The following is a 21,705-nucleotide window of genomic DNA, read 5'->3' on the forward strand; positions in this document are numbered from 1 at the left end:
TATATAAGTCAGCACAATTCTTTCCAAAAAAAAGTAGCAACAGCATTGTTCCTTGATCAGTTGATCATCATTTTTTTCGCTGTCGGATGTATAAGAGTCATTTTATCCGATAATACACATAACAGACCCCGTTATTCAAAATGTTCTTTTCACCGCTAGTTGAGGAATCATGTTGGCTTTCTCAAAAACAAATGCAACTACAACAGATAACTTCCCTTGTGTTGTTCCATCAAGTTGCCTGTGGTCAATTTAAGAATTCAGTGATCATTTTCTTTTAAACATTTCAAAATGATGATGAATCATGTAAGATTCTAATGCTGTGAAAATGGGAGTGCCTAATGATAACTTTTACCAATGCAGAAATAAATAAATATAAGAAAAAGTTAGAAGGAAAAAAATGTCATTGAATATCGTCTTTCTGTGGATTTCTCATCCCTGACTATTATATCTAATCCAATAGGAAGGAAGAGATTGGAGATCTAAGATTTCAGTTGATGCAGAAATCCGAGGAGTATGACGAACTTCTTCAATATACCAAATGGGAAGACAAGTGCATCAAAGATCAAGAGGTGAGGAGAACGGTCATTTTGTGAAACCTGAGCCATGTCTTCAGGATAGATTTGAATTAAAGGGTCAAGTCTACTCCAACAAACAGTTGATTTGAATCAAAAGAGAAAAATCCAACAAGCATGACACTGAAAATTTCATCAAAATTGGATGTCAAATAAGATAGTTATGATATTTTTAAGTTTCGCTTAATTTCACATAACAGTTCTATGCACATCACGGTCGGTATGCAGATGAGGTGACTGATGATGTCACACACTCACTATTTCTTTTGTATTTTATAATATGAAATATGAAGTATTCCAATTTTCTCTGCATTGTCCTTTGAAACAAAGTTTTATTCCTCCCTGAACATTTTAACATTTATGGTTAAGTGAAGTTGGTCCTTATTGTCAAATCTGTAAAAATTTGAATATTGTTTAGTTCAAACAATAAAAAACAAAAATAGTGAGTGATGGACATCATCAACTCTCTCAGTTGCATCTCACTGAGTTGTTGGATAGATAAGTAAATTATGATATTTTGCAGTTTCGCTTGATTTCACATACATGTAGTTCTATGCACATCTTGGTGGCTATACAAATGAGTAGACAGATGACGTCATCCACTCACTATTTCTTTTGTAATTTATTATGTGAAATAGGGAATTTTCTATTTTTCTCCTCATTGTCAAGTGAAACAACGATTAATTCCTCCCTGAACATGTGAAATTAGCATTGTATTGTACTAAATGATTCAGTCAAGTTGGTCCTTATTGTCAAATCTATAAAAAATGAAATATTGTATAATTCAAACAATAAAAAACAAAAGAAATAGTGAGTGAGGGACATCACCGACTGTCTCATTTGAGTTGTGCATATCACTGTTTTGTGAAAAATAAGGAAAACTTTAAAATGTCATTACTTTCTTAGTTTACATCCGATTTTGATGAAATCTTCAGCATTTTGTTAATTTGATTTTTCTCTATTTATTCAAGTCAACATTTTTCTGGGGTGGACTTCACTTTACCTTTAAGCCCATACATGAAACCATGAAAGATGTATCAATATTTTCTTTGAATCTCTCCATATGTCTCTCTTTCTTCTGTGTTTGTTTGTTTGATAACACATTTTTATTAAAGTATATTTGACTTTTTCAGTTTGGTCTGTTATCGTCTGTTTTCCTTGTGATAAAAAACCCCAAATATTTATTTATCTTTTAGTCTGAATACCTGAGTGAAATTGCCAATCTGAGAGAGGATCTGAAAGGGAAGGAGAAAGATCTTAGCAATGTTGAGGTTAGTATGTTTTGGTTTATTTCATTTATTCCCTCATCTATCCATTGAGTCTTCATAAGATCAAAGGTCAAATCCTATCATGTTCAGTCAATGAAATTTCAAACAATCATAACCGAAAAATTCAGGGTCAGGATAGACTTATTTAAAATATGGAATGGAAATCAGGTATTGGTAAAGGTTTATTTCTGGACAAGCCTCTGCAGGATTGTCTGCCAACAACTTGTGTAGAAAGTCAACAGGATGATTAGACCCAAAAAGAAAAAAACCCTGATAAATAAATGCTAAAGTTGTTCATAACAAAGGCATGTACTAAATAATTATTGATTGAAGTTCACTGTATACTCATATTATTCTAGTCTTATTTTACAAAAAAAAAAATTCTTGACAACTTTTTGCCAATGGATTAAAATAATTTGTATGTGGTAAATGAGAGGGCAACTAGCACTCCATGAAAGTCTAAAATAACCTAGCAATAACTTAACTGCCGCTATGAGAATGCTACCATGTCATGTTCATAGTTCGCCAGTGTAATTTTTGGGTAATTAAAAAATATACATATTCAATATTTGACACATATTTGATGCAAAATCAAGGAAACGGATCAATGAAAAAGTTTTTGAATGAACCGTAAGAAAGTGATGGGCAATTGTTTACGTAGATCCTTCAATCCCTGTGATGTCACACATGTAAAACCTCCCCATTAATTTGGTACAATTTTTTTTATTTTTTTTCGCCTCTTGCAAGATCAAGTGCTCTGTTTTATTAGAGGATATGTAATACAGCTATCATTACATTGTATCTTGGATGATTTTGTTTTTGCCCTATTATGCAATTGAGGAAAAGAAATGTTTTTTGGGTATATTTTCAGTGTCAAATGCAAGAAGTTGCACAAGTGTGACATTGCGGATCTTGTTTCCATTGTCATTGGGAAGATCTCTGTAGTAATGGTGTTCTCAACATTCAAATGCTCATAACTTATATTTTGTCCAATTTTACTCAGTCTTTCGTTGATCTTATTCTTTCATTTTTCTGCTTTCATGCAAGCTAATTTCCACAAATTTCCCTCTCCTGCAGTTTGGGCTTCATTTATTTTCATGTCTGAACACTCTGAAATGTTAGAAAGCTCTGATGCAGGGCACCATAACCGAAGAATACTGAGACAAACACCAATTAATTAAGATGCTTTTTTTCCCTCATCAGGCCAAGCTTACAGCTCAGCTGACTCAGTCAGAAAATGAAAAGAAGGATCTCGAGTTCCAGCTGGATGCAGAGAAAGAGCGCCACCGATCAATGACCTCTGAACTCCGGCAGCAACTGCAGGAGGCTTATGATAAATTGAATGAAAAGGCAGAGGGACCAACTGCAGAAGGTGCAGAGATGGAGGACAAGGAGGAGATCCGGCAAAAAGTGGTTGAACTGGAGTTAAGGTTAGCTGAAGCACTGAAGGAGGTGGAGACTTTGAAAGAGAAGGGTGTCCAGAAGGATGAAGTGATTATGGAACTGGAGACAAAGTTTGCCACTGCGTTGCAGGAGAAAGAAGGTGTGAAAGAGGAGAAAGTTCAAGAGCTGGAGTCAAGACTGGCCGGCATGCTGGTGGAGATGGAGGATGGGAGAAAAGAGGCAGTCGTCCAAGAGCAGAAGGTGTGTGACCTGGAGGCAAAGCTGGCCAGTGTTATCCAGGAGAGGGAAACCCTGAGGGAGGAGGAGACCTTGCACAAAGAGACAATGATGGATCTAGAATTAAAGTTGTCCGTTCTCCAAGAGCAAGAGGGCAAGAAAGAGGTGGAACTTACAGAGCTGAAGATGAAGTTGGTTAATCTAATGCAGGAGATGACAGAACTTAATGAAGACAAGAACTTGAAAGGAGAGAAGATTGCTGAACTAGAGTTGCTATTAGCTAGTGCACCAGAGGAAGACTTTGATGTGAAAGAAGATAAAGTCCTAGAGCTGGAATCTCGTATGGCGAGCGTTCTCCAGGAAATGGAATCCTTGAGAGAAGCAGAAGGACAGAAAGTTGAGAGAATTTCTGAGCTTGAGTCAAGATTAGGTGAGGCTGTACATGGGAAGGAGAGTGAAGTAGAGATTAAAGTAACAGAGCTGGAATTAGAGCTAGACTCTGCTCTCCAAGAGGTAAATGCACTAAGGGAAGAGAAGATAGTGAAGGAAGAGCGAATAGGTGAGCTGGAGTCAAGACTGGCCAGTATGCCGGTGGAGATGGAGGATGTAAAGAAAGAGGCAGCTGTCCAAGATCAGAAGGTGTGTGACCTGGAGGCAAAGCTTGCCAGTGTTATCCAGGAAAGGGAAACCCTGAGGGACGAGGAGACCTTGAACAAACAGATAATGTTGGATCTAGAATTAAGGTTGTCCGTTCTCCAAGAGCAAGAGGTCGTGAAAGAGGTGGAACTTACAGAGCTGAAGATGAAGTTGGCTAATCTCATGCAGGAGACCAAAGAACTCAATGAAGACAAGAACTTGAAAAAGGAGAAGATTGCTGAACTAGAGTTGCTATTAGCTAGTGCACCAGAGGAAGACTTTGATGTGAAAGAAGATAAAGTCTTAGAGCTGGAATCTCGTTTGGCGAGCATTCTCAAGGAAATGGAATCCTTGAGAGAAGCAGAAGGACAGAAAGATGAGAGAATTTCTGAGCTTGAGTCAAGATTAGGTGAGGCTGTACATGGGGAGGAGAGTCAAGTAGAGATCAAAGTGATAGAGCTGGAATTAGAGCTGGACTCTGCTCTCCAAGAGGTAAATGCACTAAGGGAAGAGAAGATAGTGAAGGAAGAGCGAATAGGTGAGCTGGAGTCAAGACTGGCCAGTATGCCGGAGGAGATGGAGGATGGAAAGAAAGAGGCAGCTGTCCAAGATCAGAAGGTGTGTGACCTAGAGGCAAAGCTTGCCAGTGTTATCCAGGAAAGGGAAACCCTGAAGGAGGAGGAGACCTTGAACAAACAGATAATGATGGAGCAAGAATTAAGGTTGTCCGTTTTCCAAGAGCAGGAGGGTGAGAAAGAGGTGGAACTTACAGAGCTGAAGATGAAGTTGGCTAATCTCATGCAGGAAACCACAGAACTTAACGAAGACAAGAACTTGAAAGAAGAGAAGATTGCTGAACTAGAGTTGCTACTAGCTAGTGCACCAGAGGAAGACTTTGATGTGAAAGAAGATAAAGTCTTAGAGCTGGAATCTCGTTTGGCGAGCGTTCTCAAAGAAATGGAATCCTTTAGAGAAGCAGAAGCACAGAAAGATGCAAAAATTTCTGAACTTGAGTCAAGATTAGGTGAGGCTGTTTATGGGAAGGAGAGGGAAGTAGAGATCAAAGTGACAGAACTGGAATTAGAGCTGGACTCTGCTCTCCAAGAGGTAAATGTACTAAGGGAAGAGAAGATAGTGAAGGAAGAACAAATAGGTGAGCTGGAGTCAAGGCTTGCCAGTGTCCAACAAGTTAAAGAAAGTGAAGCAGAAGGTAGTGCTGTCGAGTCAGACTCAGATGATGTCCTGCGTGAGTTGGAGTCCCTGAAGGAAGATAAGATTCGTAGAGAAGAGAAAATAGCCGAGCTGATGACGTGGTTGACCACTGGGATGCAGGAGATAGAAAGTCTTAAGCAGGAGAAGGATGCTGGAGAAGCGCATATAATGGAATTGGAATCTAGACTAGCTAACGCTTCAGGGTCGACAAGCGAGGAGAACAGAGTGGCAGAACTGGAATCTCAACTGAGCAAAGTACTGGAAGAGTTGGAGTCACTGCAAAGAGAGAAGAATGTAAAGGAAGACAAAACAGTGGAGCTTGAGTCACGGTATGCTGTTGTTCTTGAAGAATCAGAGGCTTTGAAGGAAGAAAAGGACTCGAAAGATAAGCAGATGGCGGATGTTCTTGAGAAAATGGAAGCTCTGAAAGAAGAGAAGAACTCAAGAGAACAGCAGCTGACCGAGCTCGAGGAAATGTTAGCCAGAGTGTCGCAGGAGCAGGAAACTATGAAGGCGGAAGAAATCCTGGAATTGGAGTCTAGGTTGTCCAGTCTCCAACAGGAGATGGACGCTTTGAAAGAAGAAGAGAAGCGGAAAGAGGACCAGATGACTAAGCTAGAAACCAGACATGCAGAATTGATTGATGAGATGGAGACAATGCAAGATGATCTCACTAGGTGAGTTTTGCTTAATTTCACAAAACAGTTATATACACATCCTGGTTGGTATGCAAATGAGGGGACTGATGATAACACCCACTCACTATTTCTTCTGTATTTTAGTGTGAAATATTGTAATTTTCTCCTCATTGTCATGTGACAAAGTTTTATTCCTCCCTGAATGTGTGGAATTATTATTGTCTTATTTATGGTACAGTCAAGTTTGTCCTTACTGTCAAATTGTATAATTCAAATAATAAATAACAAAAGAGATAGTGAGTGAGGGACATCGACTTTCTCATTTGCATGTCACTGAGCTGTGCATATAACTGTTTAGTGAAATATTAGAGAAACTTTAAAAAGTCATAACTTTCTTATTTTACATCCAATATTGATCACATTTTCATTGTTAGGCTTGTTGGATTTTTTTTCTTTTTATTCAAATCACATATTTGTTGCGGTGGACTTGACATTTAATAGTGAAATTGTTCTTGCTGCTCCATTGTTAATATACCCTAATGTGTTGGGTCTCTGCTAACACACCTTTGCACTACATGTATCTGTACCTGTCTAATATTAATTTTGCATGTTTTTGCAGAGTCAAAGTTGAGAAGGCTGAACTTGAAGCAGAATATTCTGAAGTTACGACAAAGGTTAGTGCTACATAAGTTATTTTACTTCATTAATTGTCTCGCCCACCAGAGGTGAAGGCGAGACTACATGTATGGGATCCAAATGTCGTCCTTCCGTCCATCACAAACATTATGAAACATAACTCTGCAACCGTAAGTCACTTTTCAATCAAACTTTGATAGTAGATGTACTTAGAGGACCTGCATGATGTGTTTCAGTTGGAGGTCACATGGTAAGGTCAAAGGTCATTTTCAGGTCAACGTTAAAGTTGACATGCAGGACTGTCTTATGACACACAACTCCGCAACCACAAGTCACTTTTCAACCAAACTTCTGATGTTGATGTACTTAGGAGACCTGCTTGTCATGGTGCAGTCAGAGGTCACATGGTAAGGTCAAAGGTCATTTTCAGGTCATTGTTACTACGCAACTATATGTCACTTTTGAACCAAGCTTGGGTTGTAGCTGTACTTAGGAGACCTACATGTTATTGTGTTCAGGGGTCACATGGTTAGGTCAAAGGTCATTTTTATGTCAACATTAAAGTTTTTGTGCAAGATTCTTATGACAAATGTTATTCCATCCCAGTTATTTTACAATGAACTTTTGATGCAATTCTGTTGCGTGCCCTCTCAAATCACAATATTTATGGTTACTTTTACAAGTGGGTGAGACACAACATCGCTTTGCCTTGTTTTTTTAATTTCAGTGCAAATAAAATAACCCCCTCTTGTAAAAAAGGGTATGAAACAATGTGTCTCGTGATATTGTGCACTTAGATACACCAGTAGTAAGCACCTTAAAAATGTGTATTATTATATCCACTGCGTAGTAAAACCATTTTCAATTTTTTGGACTTTACACCTTAGGACACATGGAAGAGCTGCCCATCTGTACATATTTATATTTTTCATAACAAATTGATTTATGTATGAACTTATGTTTACAAGAAAAATATGTGATAAAATGGAAGAAAATAAATGTTTTATTTGAATTGAATTGTGACAAAATGTCACAAAGTGAAATTTTAAAGAATTCATAAGTTTGCTATTCTTCGATGGATTTTCATCAAACCTTCACCATTATTTTTATCAAATTCATTCTTTTATTAAAACTAGCATACTGTCAGTGTGACCTCCCTCATTTGGCTGTCTAAAAGGTTGGTAAATAGTCGAGTACAATCCGACATTCCGATGTTAGAAATGAATGCATACACTGATTGTGGGCGCGTCATGGTCTAGTGGTTCTGACTCTCGACTTTCAAACAGAGGGTGGTGGGTTCGAATCATAGCCATGGCATGGTTTCCTTCAGCAAGCAAATTATCCACTCTGTGCTGCACTCGACCCAGATGAGGTGAATGGGTACCCGGCAGTATTAATTCCTTGAACAAGCGCTGAAAGGCAGCTCAAGCTAAGGCAGAGGTAATTATAATAATAACAATGCACCTCGGAATAGATTGTTTCGAGATAGATGGTGCTACACAAATGCCTATTATTATTATTATGATTATTATTAGGTGGTCTGTCTATGACAGATCACCTATTGATTTCGTCAGAATTTTCTTTATTTCTTTCTTCCTATCTTTATTCATTGTACCTATTTTTTGTCGCCAACTTTTCTCGAAATTGGCTGAATCAATTTTGCTGATTTTTTTGTCATATATAGAATCTATCATAGAGACGGCAAAATAAGCTTTTCAAGGTCATATGGTCATGATGACGTCATCTACGCGCCATTTTGTAAAATTCTTCATTTGATCATATCTTCATTATCAATTATCAAAAATTAACAATATTTGCATGACATTAACTTCATGTCAGGGGTCAAATGCCAATGTCATCAAAGGTCATGTAGAGGTCATGACGCGCGCGTACGCGCGCGTCAAAGGTAAAAAAATCGTCCAAATGACCTGTAAAATTTTTTGGGTACGTTTCAGGTCATTTTAAGCATTTCAAAAATTTGCGCGCGCGCACATATGCGCGCGCGTTTCCGCGCGTTACACCTTAACGCAACGCAGAAAAACCGTTTCTTTTAATATCATTGCATTGCTAATAAAATTCTGAGCAATTTGATACCTTGATCAACCTTCTACAACCATTAATAACGAAATTAACACCCGTTAAACTTTGCAGCACGTGTGCGCGCGAGCTCTCACTATAGGCCATATATGGGCAAAAACATGCCTATTGCAAATTCACTGTAGCTCTTTAAATAGTCCGTTGACCCCCAATTTTTTTTTCATATATCGATAGATTATGAGTTGTAAATTTGATTTCATGTCACCATTGTCCCTAAATTATCTCGTGACGTCATCAAATAGGCGCCCAAACTAAAAATTTCATTTATTCAAAAATGACGTCATCAAATTTATGCAAATTTGGCTGTAACTTCTCGAATATAAATCATTTTTCGCCCAGATTTCGATATGTTGTAGTTTAGAAGGTACTCTTTCTCCTCAGTTACATGAATATTCGTTTTGAGGAACGCATCATTGCGTAAAACAGCGATGAAAAGAGGCATGTCATTTTTCCTCATTTTGCGTGTAATCTCTATGGGACATGACTTTTTCCCAAAACTAGATTCGACATTCCTCTATTTCGTGAGCCATATCTCCATTTTTTCCTGTCAGCTTTCCTTGAGCTTTTAACATGTTGTAGCTGAGATTCTGGGCTATCGGAAGTGTGCCCTTCATTTTTGGATCAGATGCCGGGATCATGCCCGTATTTCACTTGCAAAATTGGAATTGTAATTTTCAAAATTGCTTACGTGTAATCTCTATGGGGAATATCGTGGCTCAATGGATAACGCATTTGACTTGCTTTCTCGAGGGCGGAGGTTCGATTCCTGGGGTAGAAAAGATGATTTTTTTTTCATTTTTTTTTTCTTTTTGCCACCTCTTACATGATCCTTTATGATAATTAAAAGGTATGAAAGTTAAAATTTAGCAAGATAAAACAGATTATAATTTTTTTTTCATATCACATGTATTTTGTGTGTAATCTCTATGGGACATGACTTTTTCTCAAAACTAGATTCGACATTCCTCTATTTCGTGAGCCATATCTCCATTTCTTCTTGTCAGTTTTGCCGGAGCTTTTAATATGTTATAGCTGAGATTCTGGGCTTTCGGTTAAGTGCCCTCCACTTTTTGATCAGATGCCGGGATCATGCCCGTTTTTCACTTGCAATATTGGAATTGTAATTCTCAAAATTGCTTACGTGTAAAGTCTATGGGAAACATTAATAATCACATTGAGCAATGGTCAAAATTTATTCTTAGGATGTCTAGAATCAAGATTATCAATCATATCTAAATTATTCATTTTATACACTAGCCGACTCTGAATGAAAAATCATGACAGACCACCTAATTCGTCCGCATGACGAATTAAATTCTAGTTGTTATTATTATTGTTATTATTATTAGTAGTAGTATTGTTATCATGATTATTGATTATCATTATTATTATTATTGTTATCAATATTATTGTTATTATTCTTATTAATATTATTATCATTGTTATTTTTATTGATATTATTATTATTATTAATTATCATTATTATTAATGATCTACATTTGATCACTAACAAAAGCAGATAAATGAGGAGAGTGAGTCCAGATGGCAGGGAGTATGTGAAGAGATGAGAAAAGCCCTGCAAGACGCTGAGAGTGAGAAACAGAGATCAGAGGCTGCTCTAGAGAAGGCGATGGAAGCACAGGTAAGAATCAATCGAGCATTTGCGTGAAAAGTTTTGTCAGTGGTCAATGACGAACGCTCGCTATTCATTTCATAAATCACTCTTCATCAATGATGGTTTTAGAGATGAAGGGGAGCGGGACGAGGAGAGTCATAATTTCCGAGTCAGTTTTCTCATTTGGACCCATTTCAAGGTATTAGTTGAAATGTTGATTGATTTGTGTCTAATTAGTTAAAGCATTGGTTAATTTTTCCTTTGAAAACCACATTATTGTTGTTTTCATTATTTGGTCATTATTATTAATATTATTTATCTATTGTATTATTACTAGTAGTATTGTAGTTTTATTATCATTATTTTTATTAATTCATTTTCATTGTTATTATAATTATTGCTGTTTTTTTTTATTATTATTCAACATCATTTCAACTTATTTTTAATTATCTCACTTGCCAAAATTAGGAGCAACTTGAGCAACAATGCATCAAACTGAAAAACCAGGTAAAAGAAACGATACTTAGTAAAGGACGAGAAATTGATGATATAGAGTCAAGAACTGATGCTGCTTGTCAAGAGTTAGAAAGGGAGCTGGGAGCCGAGAAGGCCAAGGTTCGACAAGCGGAAGAGAAAGTGGTAAGTGACTTCTTCATTTCATTCATTTGCCATTTATCTCCTGTTTTCCATTGTTCCTCATTTTTTTGTCTCACCTGAACACCTTCATGAAACATCCAACAGGTGTGCGTGTCTGTGTTGGCTATTTTCTTCGTAGATTTTGCTGTTCATTACCCAGGTGTACTTAGCAAGAAGATATATTCCTTGAAGCATTTGTGCACTGGTGGGTGTTTCTTAAAGGACAAGTCCACCCCAACAAAGAGTTTATTTAAATAAAGAGAAAAATCCAACAAGTATAACACTAAAAATTTCATCAAAATCGGATGTAAAATAAGAAAGTTATGACATTTTAAAATTTCGCTTAATTTCACAAAAAAGTTGTATGCATATCCTGGCTGATATGCAAATGAGGAGACTATGACATCATCCACTCACTATTTCTTTTGTATTTTATTATGTGAAATATTCTAATTTTCTTCTCATTGTCAAGTGATACAACAATTAATTCCTTCCTGAACATGTGGAATTAGCATTGTTTAATACTACACGAATATGATTAAGTCAAGTTGGTCCTTATTGTCAAATCTATAAAAAGATGAAATATTGTATAATTCAAACAATAAAAAACAAAGAAATAGTGAGTGATGGACATCATCGACTGCCTCACCTAGTTGGGCATATCACTGTTTTGTGAAAAATAAGCGAAATTTTAAAATGTCATAACTTTCTTATTTTACATTCGATTTTGATGAAATTTTCAGCACTATGCTAGTTTGATATTTCTGTATTTATTCAAGTCAGCATTTTCCTTGGGTGGACGTGACCTTTAAAGGTGTTCGTAAGTTACTAGTAACTTGCGAATGACAGGTGACTCTTACTTGACATCAATGAAAATCCAGTGTGTATCATTTAACACAAGAAAGGATCACCAGTTTTTCGTAGAATCATTTTTAACTTATGAACAGCTTTATGTCTTATAAGTAACTCTATTGTTATCATTCAGTATTATTTTGTGCTTGGTTGTCAACTTAAATTTTCGTCTCGCCTGCATAGCAGAGTGAGACTTTAGCCGCCACTTTTCCGACTTGGACATAAGGGTAATCAAGTATTACTGAACATCCCGAGCAAGTTTCAGGTCACATGACCAAAGTCAAAGGTCATTTAAGATCAATGAACTTAGACCATGTTGGAGGAATCAACATCGAAATCTTAACCTGAGGCTAAGTTTTTGAAATGTCATCTCAACTTAGAAAATATATGGACCTAGTTCATGAAACTTGGACATAAGGGTAATCAAGTATTACTGAACATCCCGAGCAAGTTTCAGGTCACATGACCAAAGTCAAAGGTCATTTAAGATCAATGAACTTTGGCAGTGTTGGGGTAATTGCTGAATTGCCATCATAACTTTCAAAGTTTATGGATATAGTTTATGAAATATGGAAATAGGGGTAATCAAGTATCACTGACAAGTTTTCGGTCACATGATCAAGGACAGATTTCATTTAGGGTAAATGAACATAGTATTTTATATCATTATATGAAAGGTGCTTTTTGTGAATGATTATTTTATAGTACTTTTCAAAGTGGTATATTGAATCGCGTAATGCAGGCAAGACTGTCAGAGGTGTTCCACTTGTTTCAATTATTTCACTTACCAAAATTAGGAACAACTTGAGCTACAATGTGTCCAAATGAAAAATCGTGTTAAAGAAACGATACTTAGTAAAGGCCGAGAAATTGATGATATAGAGTCAAGAACTGATGCTGCTTGTCAAGAGTTAGAAGAAGAGCTGGAAACTGAGAAGGCTAAGGTTCGACAAGAACAAGAGAAAGTGGTAAGTGACATTTTGAATATCAAAATCCAATGAAAATGAGAATGAATTTATGAGTTCTCATTGTATTGATAGTTGGGTCATTTTTATAAACATTACTATTATATATCTCTTTAAAAATTTGAGGAAATTTATTCATCAACCAAACTGAAACCCCAAAATGTATTATTCAGACCAATTTAAAGAAATCACCATTTGAAAATTTCAAAATGGCGGTAAGTTCTAATGATATTGTACCCAATTGTAAAACAGATAGATTGAGCCCCTTTGAAGAGACTATGACCCCTGTTACATTTGAGAGATTCCCTACCTCGGGCTGGCCCGGGGCCTACCTCGGGTCGGAAAGAAATCAGATGTAAACATCCCAAACCTACCTCGGGCCACCTTTTAGCGAACCTACCCGAGACCACATCCAAACGTAGGCTCGGGTAGGTATCGGGCCGGCCCAGGTCCACCGATTCGTAGATGTAAACGCACACAAGCTTTCAAACCTATCTTGGTCCGTTTGCCAGCTGTCAATTACGTCATAGCAATCCCCTCCCCAGCCCCATCGTTCTTTGAATGTTTTGCGGTATACGGCATGTGAATTGTGATTGATAAAGTCTTTGATTTGAGTGGAAAGAAGGAAGCATTTTATACGTATCCTATTCAAGTCAATCATATCTGCAGCTGTAAACTGCTCGTTCACCACTCGTTGCCAGAAATGCGCCCCAATCGGTACTTGCTCCAGAGTACCCTGTCGCTTGTGCAACAGTACCTTGAGTACCTTGTCGCTCATCGCCATTATCAACATCATCGCCATCCTTATTCTCTGCCGATGCCTTTCCTCAAACCTTCTCACTCTGATTGCCCTTTCCCAAATCAGGGAATACACATTAATATTCTTCATAATGTATTCGAGTGTCTGTACTTTTCAGGGTTTCAAATATATAGAAATAACTAACGTACGCTATCCGATCGTAACCAAATGGCGAGCTAGCAGCCGATGAGTGTAACGAAATGTTAACAACTTCATTTAGCTCGCGCAAATTATTCAGAGCCTAGATCGAGAGCGCCCTTTGGTGTCAGCAATCAGATACCGCTCTAAACCGTACCGATAGGGGAGGGAATGAACGCTGTGATGTAAACAGACCACATTTCGGACTCAGTCCGTTTGCGAAGCTAATCCACCAATAATCCAGTCAAGGTTGCAAGTGGACTCGGTCTGGTCTCGGGTAGGAAACTTTCAGATGTAACAGGTCTCTATGTCTCACAAGAATTTCTGCAGCATTACCACTGACCCACATCATGAATTTAATATCTTTTCAAGTCTTTAAAGAAACAACATTTTTTCACCAGGCATGCTTTTTCTCCACTAAGCATGCCTGATGAGTGGTGAAGCAATGTTTGTTTCTTTGATTTTCCTAGATTTTGAAATAAATATAAAAAAAAGATTCGGCCACTTCAATTTTTGTTGTTGGAGAGGTGCTGCCATGTTTACGTCCTGATTTAGACCAAGTAAAATGTTAAAAAACATTTGTAATGGACCATTCTTTAAGTTCACATGACAATGGGTGATTTCAAGTACGGTGTTGACCTTTGGTGTTGGTGTGAGGTCATTTTTTTTACAGGATTATAACACCAAATGTAAAATTAAGATGGTCCCGAAAAGTCACCCACCCTTTGCTGAGATGTCAATAGTGTGATCTTGATCAGTTTTACAAACTTTGAATAAGCTTTGGAGCTAGGGGAAGCAATCCAGAATTCAAGGCAAACAGTTGTAACAGTATAATGGTGAACATTTACCACAAAAAAGGATCATCAATCGTTCTTAAAGTCACTCTTAATTTACAAACAGCTTTATGAAACGGCCCCAGGTTCACTTTAAAAAAAAAAATTTTATTACTTTCTGTCCAACAGTCACAGTATGAACAGACATGCAATGAATTAAAACATCATCTCAAAGCCAAAGATGAGGAAATTGACAGGCTTAAAGAAGACAGGAGAGATATTTCTTACAAACAGGTAAATTTCCTTTAAAATATTTCACTTTTCTACTGAATGTAGCTCTTTTTATATGGCAAAATGAACTAGGTGTCCTGGAAAATTGATATTGAAAAAGAAGTGTGTGATTAACCAAATATTACATAGAGTGGTGTTCTGATAATGTATGTAAACTCAGACTTGCCCTTTAAAGGGATGCTCCAGTTTGAAAATATGATTTGAACAGATTATGAAAAATCAGACAAACAAAACTATTAAAATTCGATCCAAATCAGAGAAAGAATGACATGGTTATGGCATTTTAAAGATTTGCATCATTCTGATGAAACAGTTCTAGGCATGTCTTCATGAATATTCAATGAGTAAACTGATGACGTCACTTTCCCACTTGTTCTTTTTGTATTATATTGTATGAAATAGGGTTTATTCAAATATTTTCCTTCAAGAACCCAAAATATTTAAATAACGACTGATTAAGTGCAATAGATATTTATTGCTGCAACTTATTTCATTACAAGGGAGAGATATCATTCCCACATGTATGAACAAATGAAGCAATTATGATTTCATGTAATAACATAAGAAAAAGGAAAGTGGGACGTGACACCATCAGCCCATCTAATGAATATTCAAGATGACGTGCATGTAACTGTTTTCACAAAATATTGCTAAACTTTAAAATTTCATAACTTCGCTATTTGTTATCAGATTTTGATGAAATTTAAAAAAATTATGCTTTGTGAATTTTACTCTTTTTATTTAGATATAAATATTCTCAACCCGTAGCATCCCTTTAATTGAATTTTTTTTCCATAGATATTCAGAAATGATTCTATTACTAATCAATTTGCAAGTGTAAATAAACTTTAAAATAATGATCGATTACTTTATACAGGAGATGAGATTGCAAGGAGAGTGTGAGAACTTGAGAAGAGCCGTGCAAGAAACAGAAGGAGACAAACAGAGACTAGAAGCTGCTTTACAGAAAGCAAAAGAGAAGCAGGTAGGAAGTGCAGTAGAGTTATTGAAATATGATAAGATTATATTCATAATCAGTATACTTCTACGTTTAAAAACAATTAAATTTGCATTGTTATGTTAGGAATAAAAAAACTAAAAAGAAAAGATGGAGTAAAAATCTTGGAGCCTGTGAATGACCTGGTGGCCTGGTGGTAGAATCGCTGACAGGCAGTCCGTAGATGACAGGTTCAAGGTTCAAATCCTGTACCAAAAAGCTTTGCAATTGATTGTTGGTTGAGTTTTATGATCGATCATGAATAATAATCAGTGTCATCAATCATAAGAATCAAGCCCATGATCAATCGCTAAGCTCTATGTTACAGACCCCTGATGTAAGTTTCTCCATGAAGACAGGGTCATGTATCTTCAACCCTGGACCCTGTAACATAAAGTTTTGTAATTGATCATTAGGCTGATATCTATGATTGATTCATACACAAATCAATGCAATCAATCCTAGAAATCAGTCCCAGATCAATCGCTAAGCTCTATGTTACGGGGCCCCTGATGTAAGTTTCTCCATGAAGACAGGGTCACGTATCTGCAACCCCGTAACATAAAGCTTTGTAATTGATCATAAGGCTGATATCTATGATTAATCATACACAATAATCAATGTGATCAGCCATAGAAATCAGCCAAATGATCGATTGCTAAGCTTTATGTTACGAGGGCCCTGATGTAAGTTTCTCCATTAAGACAGGGTCATGTATCTCCAACCATGATGCAGTAACATATTAAAAGCTTTGTAATTGATCATAAGACTGATATCTATGACAGATCATACACAATAATCCTAGAAATCAGTCTCACAATCAATCGCTAAGCTTTATGTTACGAGGCCCCTGATGTAAGTTTCTCCATTAAGACAGGGTCACGTATCTCCAACCATGATGCAGTAACATGGTTGATGTAATTGATCATAAGTCTGATATCTATGATTGTTTCATACACAATAATCAATGCAATCATTCATAGATATCAGTCCCAAGATCATTTGCCAAAAGTTGTTCGTAACTTTAAAGGACAAATCCACCCCAATAAAAAGGACAAGCGTAATTCTGAAAATTTCATCAAAATCTGATATAAAATAAGAAAGTAATGACATTTTAAAATTTCGCTTAATTAAAGTTCCTCTTAACTTCTGAACAGCTTTATGAAACACCCAACAGGTGTGCATGTCTGTGTTGGCTGTTTTCATCATAGATTTTACTTCTCTTTACCCATGTGTAGTAAGTAAATACTTAGCAGGAAGATATCGTCGCATGCACCACGAACCGTACTCTCTGCACACTTCGATGCGAAAGTTAGTTTTGCAGAAAACGCATTTAAAGAAACGCATTTTTAAAACCAGCAATAAGTGCACATACAAGGAGAGCAAATTATTTACTAGTTTATTCGTTCAAAAGTTCAGGTTCCAAAGTTTCATCCTGTGTCTTTATATTTTCTTGAAGTTAATTATTTACGCCACAGTGGGCATCGTAACAGAGAGGACAGTTCGTGGAATAGATACTGTGCGCTATCGCGCCTCGCGATTTCACCACGAACCGTCCGCTCTGTTTCGATGCCCACCGTTGCGTAAATAATTCACTTGAAAAAAATATAAAGATACGGGATGAAACTTTGGAATGAAGACACCGGTAAATAAGTTGCTCTCCTTGTAGGTGGACTTATTGCTGGTTTTAAAAAAGCTTTTCTTTAAATGCGTTTTCTGCCAAACTAACTTTTGCATCAAAGTGCGCAGAGAGGACGGTTCGTGGTGCGTGCGATGATATATTCATTGAAGCACTGGGTGGTGTTTCTTAAAGCTGTTTCCAGATTATGATTGACTTCATGAACAAATGGTGACCCTTTCTTTAGAACTTAATTGACATCAATGAACATCCAGTGTGTATTATTTACCATAAGAAAGGTTTTAGTAAAATTGTTAGTAACTTCTGAACAGCTTCATGTCTTATAAGTAACCTTATTATTATTTGTCAGTATTATTTTGTGTTTGGTTGTCAACTTCTTTTTTTTTCCAATTATTTCACTTGCCAAAATTAGGAACAACTTGAGCAACAATGTGTCCAAATGAAGAACCGGGTAAAGGAAACGATACTTAGTAAAGGCAGAGAAATTGATGATATAGAGTCAAGAACTGATGCTGCTTGTCAAGAGTTAGAAGAAGAGCTGGAAACTGAGAAGGCTAAGGTTCGACAAGAAAAAGAAAAAGTAGTAAGTGACATTTTCAATATCGAAATCCAATTAAAATGAGAATGAATTTATGAGTCATTATTGTATCGATAGGCGGCTCCTTTGTTTATCATTTTATCATTACTTTTATTTTTCTCTACGAAAATTGTAGGAAATTTTTCATCGACCAAACTCAACCCAATACGTATTATTTCAGCCAATAAGATTTAAAAGGAAATCACCTTTTTAAAATTTCAAACTTGGATGCAAGTTCTTATTTGCTGTAAATGTTGGTTGATTTCATGTCTAATTAGATAAGCCATTGGTAAATATTTCCTTAAAAAATACATTTTGTTTTCATTATGTGGGCATTATTATTCTTGTTTTTGTTATTTTTATGTTATTATTAGTAGCAGTATTGTCATCATTTTTATCATTATTAGATTTATTCTTATTACTATCATAACTGCTGTTGGTTTTTTTCAAATTAATATTCAACTTTATTTTCAACTTATGTTTAATTATTTCACTTGCCAAAATTAGGAGCAACTTGAGCAACAATGCATCAAACTGAAGAATCAGGTCAAGGAAACGATACTTAGTAAAGGCAGAGAAATTGATGATATAGAGTCAAGAACTGATGCTGCTTGTGAAGAGTTAGAAAGAGAGCTGAAAGCTGCAAAGACTACAGTTCGACAAGCCCAAGAGAAAGTGGTAAGTGACATTTACATGTTCTTCATTTGCCATTATTCTCACATTTTTATTGTTCCTCATGTTTTTAAAATCTTTTTCATTGTTGTTTCTTGGTTTAGATTTTCACTTTTTTCTTCAATAAACATTGGATAACTAAAATAAACCCAAATTAATTACAAATAAATTACACATTTATTTTAAAATAAAAACCAAAACATCACTTTTTTCTGAATTTTAAGACTTCTATTATTCATTTGATTCTGCCTGTCAGGGCACAGGTATTTTTAATTAAATAAACTTTTTTTTTCAGTTATTGAAACTTTCAAGGTTCACTTTTTTTTTTAAATTACTTTCTTTCCAACAGTCTCAGTATGAACAGACATGCAATGAATTAAAATATCATCTAAAAGCCAAAGATGAAGAAATTGACAGGCTTAAAGAAGACAGGAGAGATAGTTCTTACAAACAGGTAAATTTCCTTTAACATATTTCACTTTTCTACTGAATGTAGCTCTTTTTAAATGACAAAATGAACTAGGTGTCCTGTAAAATTGATATTGAAAAAAAATTGTGTGATTAATTATATGGTATTCTGATAATTACATGTAAACTTGGACAGGGGTCGGGCTGAAATAGAATTCTAGTACAAACTTTCATGGACTGGTGAGTTTCATTTTTTTGTCTCGCCCACTGGAGGTGAAGGCGAGACCCAGGGATCCAAGTGTCGTCCGTCCGTCTGCTGTGTGTCCGTCACAAATGTAGTTTACTTGCAAAACTCTCCTCATGCGAACATTGGTTGCTGTTTGTCCAACGATGACAAAACTTGGGTAATATGTTTGAAATAAAGCTGAAAATTTCATCATCACATCGGATTTGAAATAAGAAAGTTGTGTCATTTTAGAATTTCACTTTTCACAAAACAGTAATATGCAAAACACAGTGATATGCAAATGAGAGAGTTGACGATGCCACTCGCTCATATTTTGTATTTTGTTGCATGGATTATACAATATTTCATTTTTGCATATTTCACAATAGTATTCGGTGGATGTCATTGTATCCCGCATGTGCATGTCGACCAGGGGCCCGTTCCATAAAGCTGTTCAAAATAAATTTAGGAGCGACTGTAAGAATGACTGGGGATCGTTTCTTGCATGTTTCTTGCCAATAAATATACCATTTACCACAAGAAAGGATCACCAGTCGTTCTTTAAGTCACTTTGAACTTACCAACAGCTTTATGAAACATTCACCTGGATGCATATATATCTGTTTTTTGTTATATTTTTGTGTGATGCTTGTGTGTTATTTATCTTTTTATTCAAATCAAGTTAAGGTGGGTTGGACTTGCCCTTTATATAAAATTTCCCTAGATATTTCGATTTGATTCTCTTACATCAATTTTTGAGTATAAATAAAATGATATATAATTCATCTTTATTTGCCATTTGCCATAAATCAAAACATCAACAATACATTAAAATGAGCTTAATAAAGATGGAAATAACATGTTTAGTTACATTTAAATCAAAAGAATGTAATTGAAACCCAGGAAAAGTGTAAACTAAATGTCAATGACAGGGCAAATAAAAAATAATGCATAATATATATAGATGAAGAAGAAAATGAAAGGGAAAAGAAGAGTAAGAGACACAGGGAGAGAGGAAGAAAAGAAAGATTGCAGAAGGAAAAAAAAAGAAAGAAAGGAAAAAATGTCATCTCGTATTGTGTGAGTAGTACATAACATTGATATTGCACAATAAAATTTCATCTAATTTCATCTTATATAATAATGATCGATTACTTTAAACAGGAGATGAGATTGCAAGGAGAGTATGAGGACTTGAGAAGAACGGTACAAGAATCAGAAGGAGACAAACAGAGACTAGAAGCTGCTTTACAAAAAGCAAAGGAAAAGCAGGTAAGAAGTGCAGTAGACTTGATATGCAATAATAGATCTGGGCCCTGCCTTACAAAGTGTTACTATTGATCCAATCAATCATAACTCCATCAGTTTCATAAATTTTTCTGCAGGAAATTTGCAAAATCTCAATTGTAAACAAAGTAGAACACACCAAATTGTCAAGAAATCAATGAATTTATGGATATGTATTTATATCTAGATATTTTTTTGAACTAACATATATTTTATGTGTTGACTTTGCTGGCTTTCCATAGTTGCGATTGATCGGATCAATTGCAACTCTTTGTGAGATGGGCCCCAGAGCTGCCAAGTAGTACTGATTTTCGGTGTTTAATACTGAACAAATGAGAAGAATACTGACGGTTTCATGCTAAATTCTAATTTCTAAATTTAAATTCTAAATTTCTTTCCCGTTTTCTTATGTGATTACATAAAATCATAATTTTTTCATTATAAGTTGCAGCAATAAATATATCTAATGCACTAAATCAGTTGTCAATCTAATTTTTCTAATTCTTGGAGGAAAAAAATTGAATAAGCCTAAATTTCATATAATAAAATACAAAAGAACAAGTGGGGATGTGACATCATCAGCCCACCTAATGAATATTCATGATGACTGTTTTCACAAAATATTGCTTAACTTAAAAATTCAATAACTTTGTTATTTGTTATCCGATTTTGATGAAATTTTCGGCATTTTGCTCAGTAAATTCTACTCTATTTATCAAGCTATAAATACTTTCAGCCTGGACCATCCCTTTAATGATACTTGCTAATCATATATCTGTAAGCACTTAGATACAGACAATGTATGTCTTATCTGTAACCCATTATTATTCATCAGTATTATTTTGTATGTGGTTGTCTACTTATATTTTTTTTTCTTCAATTGTTTCACTTGCCAAAATTAGGAACAACTTGAGCAACAATGTGTCCAAATGAAGAATCGGGTAAAAGAAACGATACTAAGTAAAGGCAGAGAAATTGATGATATAGAGTCAAGAACTGACGCTGCTTGTCAAGAGTTAGAAGAAGAGCTGGAAGCCGAGAAGGATAAGGTTCGACAAGAAAAAGAAAAAGTGGTAAGTGACATTTTGAATATCGAAATCCAAATAAAATGAGAATGAATTTATGAGATATTATTGTATCAATAGGTAGCT

The 21,705-nt window shown here is 35.8% G+C and overlaps 1 protein-coding gene across 5 annotated transcripts in view; it reads left to right on the plus strand.

Annotated features, from left to right (window-relative positions):
- LOC121429136 (kinesin-like protein KIN-7I) overlaps nucleotides 1–21,705 on the plus strand; it is a 57,149-nt gene that overhangs the window by 23,867 nt on the left and 11,577 nt on the right. For 2 of the 5 annotated variants that reach the window (XM_041626054.1, XM_041626055.1), the window contains exons 14-27: nucleotides 461–569; nucleotides 1,769–1,843; nucleotides 3,044–5,985; nucleotides 6,566–6,620; nucleotides 10,193–10,321; nucleotides 10,763–10,933; nucleotides 12,580–12,750; nucleotides 14,647–14,751; nucleotides 15,626–15,733; nucleotides 17,797–17,967; nucleotides 18,469–18,639; nucleotides 18,983–19,087; nucleotides 20,432–20,539; nucleotides 21,457–21,627. In XM_041626054.1, coding sequence (XP_041481988.1) covers nucleotides 461–569; nucleotides 1,769–1,843; nucleotides 3,044–5,985; nucleotides 6,566–6,620; nucleotides 10,193–10,321; nucleotides 10,763–10,933; nucleotides 12,580–12,750; nucleotides 14,647–14,751; nucleotides 15,626–15,733; nucleotides 17,797–17,967; nucleotides 18,469–18,639; nucleotides 18,983–19,087; nucleotides 20,432–20,539; nucleotides 21,457–21,627 — 4,591 coding nt within the window. The remainder of the gene's footprint in view (nucleotides 1–460; nucleotides 570–1,768; nucleotides 1,844–3,043; nucleotides 5,986–6,565; nucleotides 6,621–10,192; nucleotides 10,322–10,762; nucleotides 10,934–12,579; nucleotides 12,751–14,646; nucleotides 14,752–15,625; nucleotides 15,734–17,796; nucleotides 17,968–18,468; nucleotides 18,640–18,982; nucleotides 19,088–20,431; nucleotides 20,540–21,456; nucleotides 21,628–21,705) is intronic. The other 3 variants (XM_041626056.1, XM_041626057.1, XM_041626058.1) reach the window with 3 other exon arrangements.

The sequence above is a fragment of the Lytechinus variegatus genome, chromosome 15, assembly GCF_018143015.1.
Source record: "Lytechinus variegatus isolate NC3 chromosome 15, Lvar_3.0, whole genome shotgun sequence".
In the NCBI taxonomy this organism is placed as follows: domain Eukaryota; kingdom Metazoa; phylum Echinodermata; class Echinoidea; order Temnopleuroida; family Toxopneustidae; genus Lytechinus; species Lytechinus variegatus.